General features: G+C 48.5%; 1 protein-coding gene across 2 annotated transcripts in view; it reads right to left on the bottom strand.

The window, feature by feature from the left end:
• Window positions 1–17329, bottom strand: part of TSPAN14 (tetraspanin 14) — a 91952-nt gene that overhangs the window by 43039 nt on the left and 31584 nt on the right. For both annotated transcript variants that reach the window (XM_075934797.1, XM_075934796.1), the window contains exon 2: window positions 4277–4374. In XM_075934797.1, the coding sequence (XP_075790912.1) occupies window positions 4277–4357 (81 nt within the window). In that variant the 5' untranslated portion in view covers window positions 4358–4374. The remainder of the gene's footprint in view (window positions 1–4276; window positions 4375–17329) is intronic.

Genomic DNA, 17329 nt, shown 5'->3' with positions numbered 1-17329 from the left:
CAAGGGGCATACACATTCTGAAAACTTAATATTTATTCCTACCCTTCGTTTCCTGTATTTTAATCAGTAATCAGTCCATGAGAGGACCTTCCCTCATATCCCATGACAAATAACTTTCCTTAAGAGCCTTTGGTGAGGGACCTTGTCAAAGGCTTTCTGGAAATTTAAGTATACTATAGCCACTGGATCCCCCTTGTTCACATGTCTGTTGACCCCCCCTCAAACAACTCTTTTACCCACTGCCTTTTCTTGTTCCCCCCCCCTCCCGATTTTCCCTTCTTCCACCCTCCCTCCTGGCTCCCCTATTTATTTTGGTCCTAGACATCGAACACTCCGGTCATCTGAAGAAGTGAGCTGTGCCCATGAAAATTCATACCACCATCTACATGTTCTGTTAAGTCTATAAAGTGCTACCAGACTATTTGTTGTTTTTTCTTGTAGATTTGTAATGCAGGATTTCCCTTTACAGAAACCATGTTGACTTTCCTCCAACAAATGATGTTCATCTATGTGCCTGACAATTTTATTCTTTACTATAGTTTCAACTAATTTGCCCAGTACTGATGTTAGACTTATTCGTCTGTAATTGCCAGGATCACCTCTAGAGCTCTTTTTAAATATTGGCATCATGTTAGCTATCTTCCAGACATTAGGTACGGAAACGGATTTAAAGGATAGATTACAAACCACAGTTACTAGTTCCCCAATTTCCCATTTGAGTTCTTTCAGAACTTTTGGGTGAAGGCAGTCTAGTCCTGGTGACTTGTGACTGTTAAATTTGTCCATTTGTTCCAAAACCTCCTTTAATGATACCTCAATCTGGGAAAATTCCTCAGATTTTTCACCTTCAAAGAATGGCTGAGGTCTGGGAATCTCCCCAATATCCTCAGCCATGAAAACTGAAGCAAAGAATTCATTTAGTGCTCCGCAATGACTATCATCTTTAAGTGCTCCTTTAGCATCCTGATGATCCAAGGGCCTCACTGGCTGTTTAGCAGGCTTCCTGCTTCTGAAGTACTTAAACATTTTAATATTACTTTTTGCCTAGCTGTTCTTCAAACTCCTTTTTGGATTTTCTTATTATATTTTTAGGTTTAATTTGACAGAGTTTATGTTCCTTTCTGTTTTCCTCACTAGGATTTTACTTCCAGTTTTTAAAAGATGCCTTTTTATCTCTCATTGCTTCTTTTATTTGGTTGTTAAGCAACTGTGACACTTTTTTGGTTCTCTCACTGTGTTTAATTTAGGGTATACATTTAGGTTGGGCTTCTATTTTGGTATATTTGAAAAGTTTCCATGCAGCTTGCAGAGATTTAACTTTTGTCACTGTACCTCTTAATTTCTGTTTAGCTAACCTCCTCATTTTTGTGTAGGTCCCCCCTTTCTAAAATTAAATTCCAGTGTTGGACTGCTGAGGTGTTTTTCTCACCTTAGGATGTTATTTTTTTTATTATCACTATTTCCGAGCAGTCCCGTTATATTTACCTCTTTGGCCAGATCCACAGAAGGAAGCAAAATCCTGAAGTCACTGCCAAAGCACAACCTGACCTTCCTAACCACTATATTCCGGACTTTATTCAACAGAACTCCAGGTCAGCGGCAAAATACTTGTAAGACTCATAGAATACTAGAACTGGAAGTTACTGAGACATCATTAAATCCAGTCCCCTGCCCCCACAACAGGACCAAGGGGCAGGTATGTGCACTCACCCCCAAATTAAATAACCTTTCATACAATATGGTGACTCATCTGTAGCATCTTATCAAGGATGTTTTAGTCCTAGGTACCATCATTTACCAGCAGAGTATGACACAGTTTTTAATGCAAGCCCCAAAACATTCAGTTGGAAAAGTGCAAAGATTCGACTGTTCCATCTCCAAAATTCAACATGGGGAACACTAAACAGTGATCCAGAGGTGGAGTGAAAAGCTGTAGCTCAAAACCATGCTGCTTAAATTCTCGGCCCTTTTATGTGAAATAATCTTTGCTAAAAGTCTTTGCTTTTTCATCTCTCAGAATCAGCTCTCATTCTAGTAAGCAAAGCCAAGAGGTAAGGCAAAGGAAAGTTTTTAGAAAGGCTGGGAACAGAGGGGGTACCAGAAGGTGGTTCTACCCTTTGTGAATAGGGTTTCCAGACGGTTTCAACAAAAAGAAAGCTCAAATACTGGACTGTCTGGTTCAAAACCAGATACCTGGCAACCCTATTTGTGAAGAAAACAAGTGATTTAAAAAAAATGGAAGAAATGAGAGGAAAAACTGAGTTGCAGATAGTTGATAGTCTTGTGGAAATGTTGAAACATCTGATTCTTTTCAAGTGGTGTACATTCATCCTGTCAAGTTACAAAAACAAATGATTTGACAGATACACAACAAGCATACTACTGAAAGTTAGGACTCTCGTACTGTTATCATGGAAAACAGAAAAATCACCCTCTGGAGAATCTCTCTCCTTTTTCCAGATTACTCGTTCTATTGTGAACTATCATCTACAGTATCACAGTTTAGAGGTCCTGGTTTTTGTTAAAAATGATTTGTCTTAGGCAAAAGATACTGCCTACTAAACAAGGAGGGTCACCAACAAGAGATGCTTCCATTATAGCTAGAGCCCCAGCTGATATAAGTTAGTATGCCTCCACTAACTTTAGTGGAAAATGTTCGTTTATACCCTTGGCATCAAGTTTCTCTGAAAGGAAGGAAAAAATAAGTCATTTTCAGCTCTTCCCCAGAAAACTCCAGCATTTAAGTTAGTTCTAGCAAAGTTCTGAAGAGCTAGCATCATTGTACTAGACCAGTTGCATACGTCACTAAATTATATTAGCACAAGGGGCACCTGCACTTGGCACCTGTTTCATTAGTGGTCATTTTAGCCCAACCTATCTAGGAGAAGGCCATGATTTCTAAAGTGACACTTGAGTAATTTATGCCAGTCTTCCTATTGCATTGTCTTGACATTTGGCCATAATGCAATGTCTTTCTGAGGTCTTTAATAAACTTCTGATTAAGAGATCTTCTCACCTTGCAGGCAGAGATGTTGAAAGGTCAGGCTATTTAATGAACTAAGCCTAATTTAATATGAATGCAGTATAAAATAACAAGCATGGGTTTATGCCATCTTCTGTGCCTCTTTTAATGACCCTGTTTAAGTCAGAGTCAGGTCAATGGTTTAGAAGCCATAAGAACCAGCACAGACCAATATAACCAGAGGTTACGTACCTGGTGCAGTATTTGCTCTAGTGTCTGTTCTAGATTTGAGAGCTAAACAACAGTTACCTCCAAAAATGTATGGGACCCTCCCAAGCAATGGATACACTTAAACTGACCGCTGCTGACCTGAACAGCCTCCCAAAAAGAGACAGGCAAGTGTTTCAAGTCAGCCAGGCCAAATAAGCTCTCTGGAAAAAAAAAAAAAAAAAAAAAAAAAAGAGGGAAAGAAAAAAGGACCCATCTTGGCCAAACCTCTCTCTACTACCTAGCTCTAACACATCAACTAACACACACTAAACTAAACTATATGAAAGCTACAACATGCTGAGGCAAGCACAAAGCAGACATGCTAAAGCTCCATCTCCGGCTAAGGCAGCAGCAAAGGAACCAAGGGGAGGTCACTCAGGCAACTTTGGGTGTGGGAGGAGGTTGCACAGAGCACATGAACAGGCTGAACACACCCTATCAATAGAAAAAAAGCTTACCAAGGGCTTGAGAGATGCATGCACATTTGAAGTGGAGGACCCCGTAGGGAAGCAACTCAAAAGAATGTTTTTGATATTCACAATATCTTTGATAAGTTCCCACACCATAACTATTCTTCAACTCACAGACTTGGAACTTTCCGGAAGTTCCAAAGTGTCCAGAAGAGGCTATACAAGTAGTATTTGCACGGAGAAGAGTCTGAATCAATTTGTAGACCTCGACATCTCCGCCATGACCTCTCAGTAATTCAGACGGACATTTCAAGCAGTATATTGTGCTTTTACATTGTTTTTCTAATCTAAATTGTGAACTCGCTGGAGCAGAGAACACCCTTTTGCCTCTATAATTTGTATTAGAGTGACCCTACTGATATGCTGAAAATCAAGACGACGCTGTCTGGACATCTGACTGCTTCCAATTTAAGGTGGAATTGAAGTGAGTTTGATAGTTTCAATCATATAAAAAAAGCCTCCATTTGGTCCATGCCATTCACTGTCTCGGAGTGATGTGCACATGCTAAAAAAGGCATCATTTCAGTGAGCGAAATCTCAGACTGAAGACTTCAGGAGGAAAGTTTTCACTCACCCAGAAGATGATGTTATAGCTGAAAAGCAGATATTTGTACCAACAGCTGATTTCAGGATTAGAGTATCGGTAATAGTGCATCTTCTATACAGCAATATCTGCAGAGGAAAAAGAAAAAAAAAAGTCAGTTCAATGTAAAAATGCAGAACATTAAATGTGAGTTTTCCTCAGTCTCAAAAAAGCGAAGTCCCTTTTCCAAAAGTTTATATTAAAAAGGGATTGTTGTACCTTGAAATCTACTCATTGGTAAAAAAAGATATTTAGTAACATTTCAAATACCACACCTCGCTCCACGTCCCACTGATAATTCTTATGACTTTATAGTATTTTCTAGTTTTTAAACCACTTTCTCTCTCTCTCGCTACTGGAAACCAATAAAACTGACGATACAAGTTAACGTTGCACCCAGAAGTCCCAAGGGATTCAGGGTCCATTAAACAGACAACCCATTTTGTGCCCTCTCAGCCTCAAGACCCTCCATGCATATGCAATGACCTGGAATTTGCATGTAGGCTCCTTGTCCCTACCGGGACCAAACCTATTTTATAAGTGATCTGGAGAAAGGGGTAAAACAGTGAGGTGGCAAAATTGGCAGGTGAGACTAACCTGCTCAAGAAAGTTAAGACTAAAGCAGACTGTAAAGAGTTTCAAAAGGATCTCACAAAACTAGATAGAGATGACTGGGCAACAAAATGACAAATTAATTTTAGTGTTGATAAATGCAAAGTAATGCACATTAAAAAAAATAATCCCACCAATACGTACAAAATGATGGGGACTAATTTAGCTATACCCAGTCAAGAGAGAGAGACCTTGGAATCATTGTGGATAGTTCTGAAAACATCCACTCAACGTGCAGCAGCAGTTAAAAAAAGCAAACAAAATGTTAAGAGTCTTAAAAAGCGACGAGGAAGGATACCTTCATAGATAAATGAGACAAAGAGCAGGTGGCTAGAGGTTCGAATGGTGGTTTTGTCATGCTTTTCAGAACATGGTTCAAGTCCCAGTCGGGGACTAGTGGACGGACGAGAGGAAAGGTATTCTGTAGGCCCTTAAAGAAGTGTTTGGTCAACGGGTTAGCGAGGAAAGCAACGCCATCCGTGGGATGGTGAAAAGCAGCTATGGCGGCGGCGTGGACCTTGATACTGCTGAGTGCTAGGCCCGACTGTTTGAGGGATAGTAAGTAGTTCAGTAAGGTAGGTAAAGGAGCGAGCTCTGGAGCGAGCTCTGCATATGTTCAACCATACCAGTGAGAGAATTGATTCCATTTGTACAAGTAAGTTCTTCTAGTGGAATGTCTTCTACTGTTAATCAGTATGTCCTTCACCTGTTCCGAGCAGGTAATCTCAGCATCCTGGAGCCATGAAAGAGCTAGGCGTGGAGATGGAGCTTGAGAACGTCTAGATGGAGAGCCTACCCGTGGTTCTGCAACAGAAGGTCGTGGTGAAGAGGGAAGGGATGAGGGTTCATCACTGCCATCTTGAGGAGGCAAGGATACCACGTCTATCTGGGCCACGCAGGTGCCACTAGTATGACCCGCGCCTGGTCCGTCCTGATCTTGTGGAGGACTCTATGTAGGAGCGGGAAGGGGGGAGAACACGTAAAGAAGAGGGGCATCCCATGTGATCGAAAAGGCATCGCCGAGGGAATGTTTCCCCAGGGCTCCTTTGGAGCAGTAAAGGTGGCATTTCCTGTTGTTTTTTGTGATGAAGAGATCTACATCTGGTTGGCCCCAGCGAAGGAAGAGTGGAGTGAGGGCACGTTTGTTGAGCTCCCATTCGTGTTGGCCCTGGAATGTACGACTTAGGGCGTCCGCTGTGACGTTGAGTACGCCCAGAAAGTAAACAGCCAAAGGGGTGACCCTGCGTGTCGGGCACCAGTTCCAGGACTTGATAGCTTCCGAACACAGTTGATATAGTACATGCAGGTGGTATTGTCCGTCATGATGATAATGGACTTGTGTGCTATATATTGACTGAAATGTTGGCATGCATATCTGACCGCCCGTAACTCGAGGAGGTTGATATGGAAGGTTTGCTCTGTGAATGACCATTTGCCTTGGGCTGTGATGTCCCCTAAGTGGGCCCCACACCCCACGAGTGAGGCATCTGTTATAACTGTGAGAGTGGAAGGTGGATGCTGGAAAGAAATGCCCTGTAATATGTTTTGCAGAGTTGTCCATCAAAGCAGGGAGTTGATGATGAGTGGAGGAATGACCGAGTTTGGAAAGTTGGTCTCTGGAAGGCTTGTAAACCGTCGTGAGCCAACACTGAAGCGGTCTCACATGGAGTCTGGTCAATTTGACAACGTAGGTCGTGGAGGCCATGTGCCCGAGGATCTTGAGGCAGTTGAGGATCGTGACAGTTGGAACCGAATCTGCCACGCGGATAAGGTTGTGTATGGTAGCAAACCTGTGCTCGGAAAGCGTATCTCTTGCTGTGACAGTGTCAATGACGGCGCCTATGAATTCTAGCCTCTGCATTGGCAGGAGGGTGGATTTTGCGTAATTTATGTGAAACCAGAGGCTGAGTAGAAGGGCTATTGTGGTGTCTGTCATGGCCTTTGTCTCGTCGAAGGACGCACCTTTTATGAGGCAACCATGTAAATACAGGAATATTATGATCCCTTGCTGCCGAAGTGAGGCCATTACGACTGCCAGGGTTTTGGAAAACACCCTGGGGGCAGTGGAAAGGCCAAATGGGAGCACGCGGTATTGCTAGTACTGGGTGCCTACCGTAAACCGTAGAAAACGTCTGTGAGCAGGATGAACTGTAATGTGAAAATAGGCATCCTGGAGGTCGAGAGCCGAAAGCCCATCACCTTGATCCAGTGTAGGAATGATTGTTGTGAGAGTGACCATCTTGAAACGGTGGTATGCAATGTATTTGTTGAAGCACCTGAGGTCCAAGATGGGTTGCCACCCTCCCGTCTTCTTCTGGGTAAGGAAGTAAGTTGAGTAGAAACCCCGGCCATGGAATTGTGGTGGAGAATGGTTTCGTGAGAGGGGTCCCTGAAGAGGGATGGGGTAAAAGGGTGGTTGGAGGGAGGGAGGTAAAGGGGCTAGTGTAACTGAATTGAATCAGTTCCAGGACCCATTTGTCCAAAGTGATGAGAGACCATTGGTAGAAAAAGGCCCGGAGGGGATGGTGGAACTGAAGAGTATTGGTTGGCAGTAGCAGTGGATTGGCTTCCTGGCTCTCGACCTGACCTTCAAACCTGCTGTTTGCTCAGTGGTGGATTAGTCGAGAGGTGTTGCTGTCGTTGTTGTCTATGCTGCTGAGTTCTTGGTTTCGGGCAGAAATCATATTTGGGCTGCTGCCTGAAAGGCTCTCTCAGGCGCTGGTAAAGGCTGGTACCTAGTTCTCTTAAACGGAGGAGTGTACATTCCCAGGGTCCTGAAAGTAGTACGGGAGTCCTTCATGGAATGCATCACTTCATTGGTCTTAGCTGTGAAAAGATTGGTTCAGTCAAAGGGTAGTCTAAACCCGTGGTCCCCAACCCGGTGCCCGCGGGCGCCATGGCACCCGCCAGGCCCTTTACGTGCGCCCGCAGAGGAACCTGGGCTGGCCCCGCCCCCGGGTGTGCAGCAGGTGCCAGCCCCGGGCGCATGGCCAGCCCTGGCCGTGCAGCGCGTGCCAGTGCCGACCCTGACCCCCGCCCCCGCCGCGCATGCCCTTGCCGGCCCTGGTGCTGGCCCTGGCCCTGGCCCTGCCCCCAGGGGCGCTGCACGTGCCGGTGCCACCCCTGACCCCCGCCCCGGCCACGGGGGTGCCACGCGTGCCCACGCCAGCCCCTGCCCGGGCAGAACCTGGGCAGCCCCTGCCTGGGCTCGCGGCACATGCCGGTGCCGACCTCAGGCGTGCAGCACATGCTTGGCCCCGCCCGCAGTCACGTGGCCTGTGAGCGGCCCCGCCCCCGTACGCGCAGCGCGTGAGCGGCCCCAAAACATTGGGGACCACTGATCTAAACCTTCTGTTGTAGGTTCCTAGGTACCCCAGATGCCTGTAACCGGGAAATTCTGCAAAGGACAATCGCCAAGGCCGTAATACAAGCTGCAGTGTCTGCTACGTCCATGGAGGACTGTAGGGCTGTGCGGGAGACAGTGTGGCCCTCTTGCATGATACTGAGCAAGGTTGGCCTCTTGTGTTCCGGAAGGTGTTGGAGCAGATCTTGGAGCTTAAAGTAGTTAGCATGGTTATAGTCGTTAGCAAGGCGATATTGTTTCACCTATACCTCCTGGAGGGCTCTTTCCTGAGCTATAGCTACTCTTTTGAACAAGTCCTGGAATTTTTTTTTAGCATCATCACCAGATGGTGGGACTTCAATTGTGATCGCTTCATCTAGGGAAGAGGAGGAGTGCTCTGGTCTCCCCTTCAGAGAGAGAGTCATGTGCCTCCGAGGGGGCTGAGGAATTCGGTTCAGTGGCCAATACTGTGGCGGGGTGTGAGGGAGGCGGCAGCCTGGAAATAGTCGAAGAGGCCCGATGGTGGCTCCTCTTAGGACGCGGATCCTACGGTTGCCATTGGGTGGTATATGGCAAAGGTGGGTAGGCGTATTGTTGTGCATACCAAGGATGCAGAGGGGGAGGGTATGCATATTGAACCGGGGCCGGCTGCCAGGATGGAGGTCTGTGTGCCAGGGTAGAGTGCTGGGAGGAAAACCTGCTCCTTGATTCGATGCTGATGTCACTGGGAGATCAAGAAGCGATGGAAGAGCATCGGGACCTCACGGAATGGATGGAGGAGCCTGGGGAAGGTGGTGCTAATGAGCTATGGCTCCGTACCGGGGACCAGCATCACTCAGACCCCTCAGTCGGTGCAGGACGATGCGGTTTGGATGGTGGCGGTACTGGCAGCGGCAGTGCCGAGGATCATTCTGGCGCCGTAGTGCTCGGTGGTGGTATATCGGCACGGGCCTTCTTCGGCGCCGGGCTCGGTGCCATTTTGGTGTGGTGCTTCAGTGCCATGCGATCTTTTGCTGGTGCCATCGGCACCAAGGGCGGCTCCGGTGCCATACCAGTTGATGCCGTTGACCTCTGCTTTGGCTCTGAGTGAGCGCTTTTGTGCGGTGCCGACGCCTTAGACTGTGCCGTACTGGAGGTTCCCCGCCTATCCTCGGTGCTGACCCGTACGGCTGACGGTGCCGAGGGTAGCAACGGAGTCGGGAAAAAGACCCGTTTTGGAGGTCGTAAGACTAGAGTGGGTAGAGGGGTGATTTTTTTCCATACCCATACTCAATTGCACTGGTCTTGAAGCCGTAGGAGAGTCTTCCAAGGAAGGACGGAGGGACTTCTCATATAGGAGTGTCTTTAGCCTGTTGGCTCGGTCCCAGCGCGCCCTCACTGTCAATTTGGAGCAGTGGAGGCACTTTTGAGTTTGGTGTACCTCCCCTAGGCATTTAATACATTGAGTGCCCATCCAAAATGGGCATGGCATCCCGACATGATTCATACCTTCTAAAGCCCGGAGAGCCGGGCATGAGGAGTTGGGGAAAAGCGGCGAACCGCAATGAGAATTTTTTTTTAAAACTTGACAGAGGAGGAGAATAGTGCTAAAAAACTTGGAAGATGAGAAAACTGAGGATTAAAACAGAGTATTTAACTATTTTTTTTTTTTTTACAGAAATGAAGAGAACAATCGGCTCAGTCTGCTGCTGAGGACGGTAGAGAAGGACCTGAGGGGCCAAGCCGCACACGCGCCCAACAATTCCAACGACACTAGAGGGCACTACGGTACCTGCGCAGCATGGCAGAAACTGATAGAGAAGTCTCCGGTTGCTGGTGCAAGGACACATCAGCACCCCAAGTGGAGCACCCACAGGGGACCACTCAAAGAAGAACTGGTTTTATCTAAATGACAAGTCATGCAGTTATGAAAGTTTTGCTACGAACTGGCGTTAGAATACGAGAAGCTCAGAAAGCAGAACTCCAAGGAGGTTAGCAGCAGCCATGAGAGTTGTTCAATGTTTCAGAAAACTGTAGCTTTGTAGGGCCTTGTGCTTAACCCATCTCTCCACAGGAATGCAGCAGAATGCTCCATATGGAAAAACAAAAGCCACAGAGCAAAGACTCCCAGCTGAAAGCCGTTAACACTCAAGCAATGCCCTTAAGAGCCCAGAGTATGGGAAAGTCCCAGCAAGCAACACCAACTGGTCAGTTACTCTGTAAGCTGAGCAGGAGAGGGGTTAATACCATACCCATATTTCAACCCTGTCATCAGGGGTTTCCTCCCCGGAAATTTTAATATAGAGGCTTAGAAAGAGAAAGGAGATCGTAAGATTTTTTCCCATGGTTTTAACCCAAGTATGGAAACGAGACAACATGTTGTGTTGAATTACATGCTTGTTAAAGTGAAGGCAGGGGAAGCAAACAGCCACAGTACCAGACTCAGAGCTAAACTGTAGCTTTGTAGCCTACCCAGAGTAAGGCAGGAGCATGGAGCGGTGTAATCCCAGACACAGATTCAACCACAATTCTTCGTATTAGACCCAGAAAGTAAGTTGCAGTGCCACATAATCCTGCATGTTAGCCGACCATCGAAAGGTGGAGTGGGGAAGAGAAGGGGTAGGGGAAGAGCAGGTCCAGGGCCCCTTCCATTTGCTCACTTCTTCGCAGGGGAGAAGTTTAAGGGAATCAACTTCTATTTCTCCATCTCTGTGGAGTGGATGAGGCCATGCCCTTACCACAGGGAAAACAGACACTGCTGTGATCCATCTACCAGAGTTCAATTTAGTAGGTCTTTACTAGACCTGCTAAATCGAACTCAGAGGCTGCCTCCATTGGCATCAGTATTCCTGAGGTGTAAGGCAAGCAGACAGCAGCAATTGCTCCCGTCGACTTCATACTGTGGAGACCATGAGGAAACTGGAATTGAGGTCCAGCCACTCAATTAACATAACTGAAGTTGCATATCTTAATTCAACCTTCTCCTGTAGTGAACACTGAGTCCTACATCAACTGAGTTAATATTAACTCTTTCCCACCCCACCCCCGACGTATGGGGCAGATAGTAAGGCAGAAGCAGCCAAAGCTGGGACTACTGCAGTGTGTGGAGAGAGAAGTGGTAAAGTGGGACCCCGCTGGGACCACCTCCATACTTACCTCCTAGTGCTTCAAGTGTGTATTATAATTTCTGACAGGAGCAAGCCAGAGGGGGTAGAAGCAGCCAAAAGCAGGGACCTTGGTAAATGGCTCTCCAAATGCAAAGGATCTGTTTTTACTAGATGTTTGGAGACTGCTACAGCCCTCTGTCCACTCTGTATCTGCCCTTCTTCTCCCATCCTCCTCCAATTCCTTTCCCCTGTAGCTGCTCCCCTCCCATCAAATCCCTGTTTATGCTGCTAATGCATTCTGCCCCCTCTCACCGCCCTGTGTCTGTCTTGTCCATTTACATTTTAAGCACATCAGGGAAGAACAGTCTGCTACAATGACATTGCCTAACACAATGGAGCCCCACTGCTGGTTAGCCCTTAGGCACTATTGTAATAAAAAAAGGAGAGAGAAAATGCTGAAGAATGCGATGCTGTTGCTACACAACATCACAAATAACAATGCCTGTAGCTATGACAAGAAATGTGTTCAAATGTGCCTTATTTTAAACAAAAAACAATTACTCTAGTTCTTGTACTTCTTGAAAATGGGCTAACTTGTACACCACACCTTTTAAAAAAAAATCAAATATGGAGCTGAAGCACCTTATTCTGGCCTTTAAGGTCAAGGGCACATGAATAAGAATACATTCTAATTGTTTGTGACCTCAGTATGACTGTTCAAACTACAAGATAATTCCCCTTGGCACAGGCCAAAGTTCCCTTGACAGAGAAAGAGATCACACACTTTAGATAAAGAATAATTCCAGTGCATTCTTAGCTGCAGGAGGAAGAAGTTGGGGAAAATCCGTCAGTTGGAGGTAGCCATCTAAGACTTTATAGATTAAAGCAATCCTGGGCAAAATATGGCCCGCAGGCCGAATCCGGCCCACCACGCCACCAGATCTGGCCCAGGGAGGCAGCGGGGAGCCCCATGCAGGCTCCCCAGCTTGCCCCATATGCTGTACAGAAACACGGCTGCAGGGCTCGGTTTCAAAACTGGAGGGGGGGGGGGGTATTAGTAGCTGCCCCGCCCCCAGCACATTCCCATTGGCCGGTTTCTGGCAGAAACCGGCCAATGGGAGCTGCCTGTTAGAATAACTGGCAGCTAAGAATCACACCCCCTTCTCCTGGACTCAGTTATTCATGAAGCACATGGCCATGCAAGCAGGCCGGCTGGCAGCTGACAAGTATGCCTCTTGGCCACAGCTTGCTTCTGGCACCCCAGCCCTTTCATGCCAACTCTCTGTCCCCCCCCCCTCCCCCACACTCTCAACATATCCAAACCCTCTGTCTCCCCCTTACATCCATATCACATCCCAAACCCCTGCACTCCAGTCCCCTGCCCTAGGTCACAACCGCCTGCTTCATCCCAACTCCCTCCCAGACTGCACTCTCCCACCTGCACCCCAATCCTTTACCCCAAGCTCCCTTCTGCACCCAACCTCCATCCCAGACCCCGCATCTCCATTAATGTCATAGAAGACTTTGGCCCTCAACCACTTCCCAAAATCTTGGAGTACCCCCCCCCCCATCAAAAATTATTGCCCATCCCTGCATTAATGGGATAGTCAACAACTTCTCAACTTAAGGGGTCACCACTCTCACCTAAATACAAACCTATTAAATGGCCACTGAAGGATGGAGGGTTGATCTGTATTAATTTATAGTTAATACTGTAAACAGGGGCGTGCACAGAGTGTGGGAAGGGAAAGAAGACTAGGATCACAAACCCTCATGCCAATAATGGGTGGCGACTTAGAACTTCTCTGGCCCTAGAGGCACGGTGATGAAATTTAAATTCCTGCACAGAAGGGTTTGCACTACAGATAAATGGGGGAGGTCCCGCTTAATAGCCAGCAAGTAACACAACAGCTACAGATGCTTCCTGGTAAACAGGGTAGGAAGTGAATAAAAATAAAACTTCAGCTGGTGCCTGGGAAAACAATCCTTACAGGCACCAGCTGAATTTTTATAAAGCTTGTTTTGCTCAGATTAGGAGCAGACTGGATTGAAGGGACTGGAACAGTTGCACCCTAAAGCAGTGTTTCTTAAACTGTGTTCTGCAGCATGTCAGAGGTGTGCCACGGAGAAGATAATTCCAAATGTCCATCTTTAAAGTGGCTGGGGTTTTTTTTATCATTAACAAAAAATCCTTAGCGTTCCTCATATAAAAAAACCATTTGGTGTTCTGTGGTCTTAAAAAGTTTAAAAAACACTGCCATAGAGAGAGGTGAAAGCCCTCAAGCCTCCTTACCCTGCTTTTACATCCCCCACCCCCTTCCCTTTTCTTGGAAGGTTAAGTCAGATTTGCCTAAAGACAGTTTTAAATCTTCTCACCCCCACACTTTGCGGTGTTGTTCTTACTGTTAAAACGCTTTTAGAAATCTGCCTGGTGATGCCCTCTGGGGAAAAAAAAAAAAAAAGATTTGCCACTGACAAGCAGTCAAGAGACCCAAAGTCTGAGGAGGGTGAGCTTAGAGAGAACAGAAATGGCTGAAAAGCTGCTAGCTCTGTGACTGACACAGCCACAATCAACTTCAGAAGACCCACATACAACCTGACATCGCATCTAAGGGTGCTAGGAGGGATTATGGGGCGCCCCACCCATCTACACACTTTCAGCTTCCTTTGTGCCGAGTCATCTTCAGTTTTGCTACTTGTTAGGCACAAGAAGTGCAGTTGTTTCTCTATGGCAGTGTTTCCCAATTTGATTTGGCTGAGGAACCCTTTTCAGCTTTTCAAAATTTCAAGGAACCCCTAGGTTTGTCAAGCAAAAAAAAAAAAGGAGGGGGCGGGGGAGGAGAGAGGGACCCACCAATTCATGACCCAAGACCCCACCCCCATCTCCTTTCTGTGAGGCCTCATCCGCTCTGTTCCCCTCCTCTCCATCACTTGCTATACCCAGCCCTTATACTTGTCTCAACCTAGTGAGTGAGATGTGGGGTGGGAATGAGGGATTTGGGTGTGGGAAGGGGTGAGAAGTACAAGCTCTGGGAGGGAATTTGGATGCAGGAGAAAGGGCTGTTGACTCAGGGAGGGGGCTCTAGGCTGGGGAGTGTTGGGTTCAGGTGGAAGGTTGGGGTGCTGAGCAAGCCAGGGCTTGTGGATATGAGGGTGCAAGAGTTTGGGCTGGATATGTGAGGGACTCAGGGCAATAAGGTTGTGTGAGTATGATGGGCTCAAGACACAGATTTGTGATGTGTGGCTGGTGGAGGAATGTTGTGGCAGAAGACTGAGGATGTGGGGATGCAGGAGTGTGGGGATGTAAGAGGCTCAGGACAGGGGTTCCAGTGCATGATAGGCTCAGATTTGGGGTCAGGTGATGCAGGAGTGTTATGATGCTGCAGTGAAATGGGGGTTTGGTCCCAATTGGGGGCTTGTTGGCTTCATTTTTAAATAAAATATTATGTCAAACTCAAAAGGTTTTAGCATTGTCTTTATATGTGAGAGGGGTGAGGAACCTGTTTTGAGTCAAAGGTCACTGACCCACAGAAAAGTCAGTTGGGGCCACACAAGTGAGATGCAAAAAAACAAAAAAAGCTCCTCAAAAAACCCCCAAGCCTCACTAATGTGGTCCCAAATGTGTTGGTGGGGGTAGGGGACAGAGTGCTAGTGGGTGCTGGGGAGAGGGTGCTGCTGGGTGGAAGGATGCTGGCTTAGGTGGCAGGGTGCTGGGGCAAGGTGCTGGGGCAGGCAGGTGGCAGAGTGCTGGGGTCAGGGATATGGTCCTGCTGGGCACTAGGGTGACTGGCAGGGTGCTGGGACAAGGAACAGGGTGCTGCTGGGTGCTAGCGTGGATGGCAGGGTGCTGGGGCTGGGGCCAGGGCCAGGGTGGTGCTGAGTCCTGGGGTGTGAGGCAAGGTGCTGGGGCCAGGGCGGATGGCAGGGCTGCCAAGGAGCAGGATAGGGATGGGGTGCAGGATCTGGGAGGGAGCTGGGGGGCGGAAGGGGACAAGGTCTGGGTAGGGTGCAGACCACATAGGTAGGGTACAGAAGCAGGCTGGATTGGATGTAGGGTGTCTGGCTACAAGGGAGGGTGTGAGGAGGGGACTTGGGTAGGAGTTGGACCTCCCTGACCTGGCACCCTCTAGACCTGACTGGTCCCAGAGGAGGAATTTTTGGACCAGGAGAGGTCATTTCAGGGCTCCTGGTCCCCTCCCCTTCCCCACTAGGCTTCTTTGCACCTCTATCCCCTGCAACCGAACTAAGCTGCCCACCCCTGCTGGTTCCCTGCACTTTCCCCAAAACCATCCCTCACAATCCAAGGGAGTGCAGCACCAGTTCCCTGCAGCCCCTCACAGCCCAGCTGAGCTGCCTGTCTGTTCTGTATGCCCTTCCCCATCCACCTCAGCCCAGCTGAGCCCTGCACTGGTTCACTGCATGCCTCCCCCACAGCACAGCTGATCCTGGTTTCCCTGCACTTCCTCCAAGCCCCACAAAACTGCTGAGCCAAGAGCTGATTCCTTGTCTCTCCCTCCCCTTGAGTCTAGCCCCGGTTCCCGGCACCTCCACCTCCGTCTGAGCTCTGAGCTCCACACACACACCCCCTCCCACCGCCCAGCCCAGCTCCTCAGACCTCCCCACTCTGCAACACAGCTGAGCTCAATTTCCCTGCACCGTCCCCCAAACCATGTAGACATGCTGAGCCAGTGCTGATTCCCTGCCCCTGCCTTCCTCCCTCCCCTTGGCTGTGTCTACACTGGCACCATCTTGCGCCAAAGCAGCTGCTCTTGCGCAAAAATTTGCTACCTGTCTACACTGGCCGTGTGTTCTCATGCAAGTACACTAACGTTTTCATGTATGAAATCAGGCTTCTTCCACAAGAACTACGATGCTCCCACTCAGGAATAAGCCCTTTTGAGCAACTATTCTTGCGCAAGACACCAGTGTAGATAGGCAACATGAATTTCTTGAGCAAGAAAGCCCTATGGCTAAAATGGCCATCGGCACTTTTTTGGGCAAGAGAGTGTCCACACTGCCATAGATGCTCTTGTGCAAAAGCACAGCTCGCACATGGAAGCGTGGATGTGTTCTTGCACAAGAAACAACCAGTGTAGACACAGCCTGAGAGTTTCCTCACATGAGCAAAATGAATTTTGTGTTGTGCACCAGTATTGAGTTCATGTGGATTGTGTGGATGTACCACCCAAGTTATTAATAAATATTTTAAAACCTCTACCTTTTCCCTCTGCTGTCATGTCAGCTCCCCTGGAGCCTGCTGCCCCCCGACTCCTCACCCTCCTCTGCTGTCCTGACTCCTGCTCTTCTCACTGTCCTCAGCCCTCCTGCAACCTGCCTCCCTCCACCAGCCCTTCTCTCCTCCCTGTGCCCACTTCTCCAGTAACCCCACTCTGATCATGTGAGCTACCCCTCCTCATCCCCTCCCTCATCTTCTAACACCTCCCTCTACAAACCTGCCCCGCGTCTCTCCTGATGGTGGTCCCTCCACTGGGCAGCTGTCTGCCCAGAATCCCTGGCACCTGCACCTTCTCTTACCCTGCACCCTCCTGGTGCCTCCCCCTTCCCTCATTTCCCCTGCCCCCTTTGCTCCATTTTTCCCCTGATGCCCACCCCTCACCACCCTCTGCCCCCATTCCCCTCATGCCCCTCTGCCCTCTCACATGACTTGCTCCATCCCAGCCTTCCTCATGCCCACCCCTTCTTTCAAGCCTTCTCCCAGGACCTCCCCTCACCCCTCTAGCCCCCAATGCTCTTACCCCCTCCCCTCCCAGCATCACCCTGCCCCCCTCCCACTGACACCTCCTCTCCCCTCCTGCCCTTTTCCTCATTGTCTGTGCTTGGCCCCCTGGCAATTGTCTCTCTTCCACCCCTGTCCCTTTGGTGCAGAGGTTCCCAACCACTGGAGGTTGCCGGGCGCCAGGGGGTGTGGCCGTTCGCCCGCCGGGCGCCAGAGGGCGGGGACACTTGTGTGCCCGGGGGTGGGCCCCCCCAAGTGCCACGAGC

The sequence above is a fragment of the Pelodiscus sinensis genome, chromosome 8, assembly GCF_049634645.1.
Source record: "Pelodiscus sinensis isolate JC-2024 chromosome 8, ASM4963464v1, whole genome shotgun sequence".
NCBI classification, from domain to species: Eukaryota; Metazoa; Chordata; order Testudines; family Trionychidae; genus Pelodiscus; species Pelodiscus sinensis.
The sequence above is the reverse complement of the archived record's forward strand: the minus strand, read 5'-3'. Positions and strand labels throughout refer to the sequence as shown.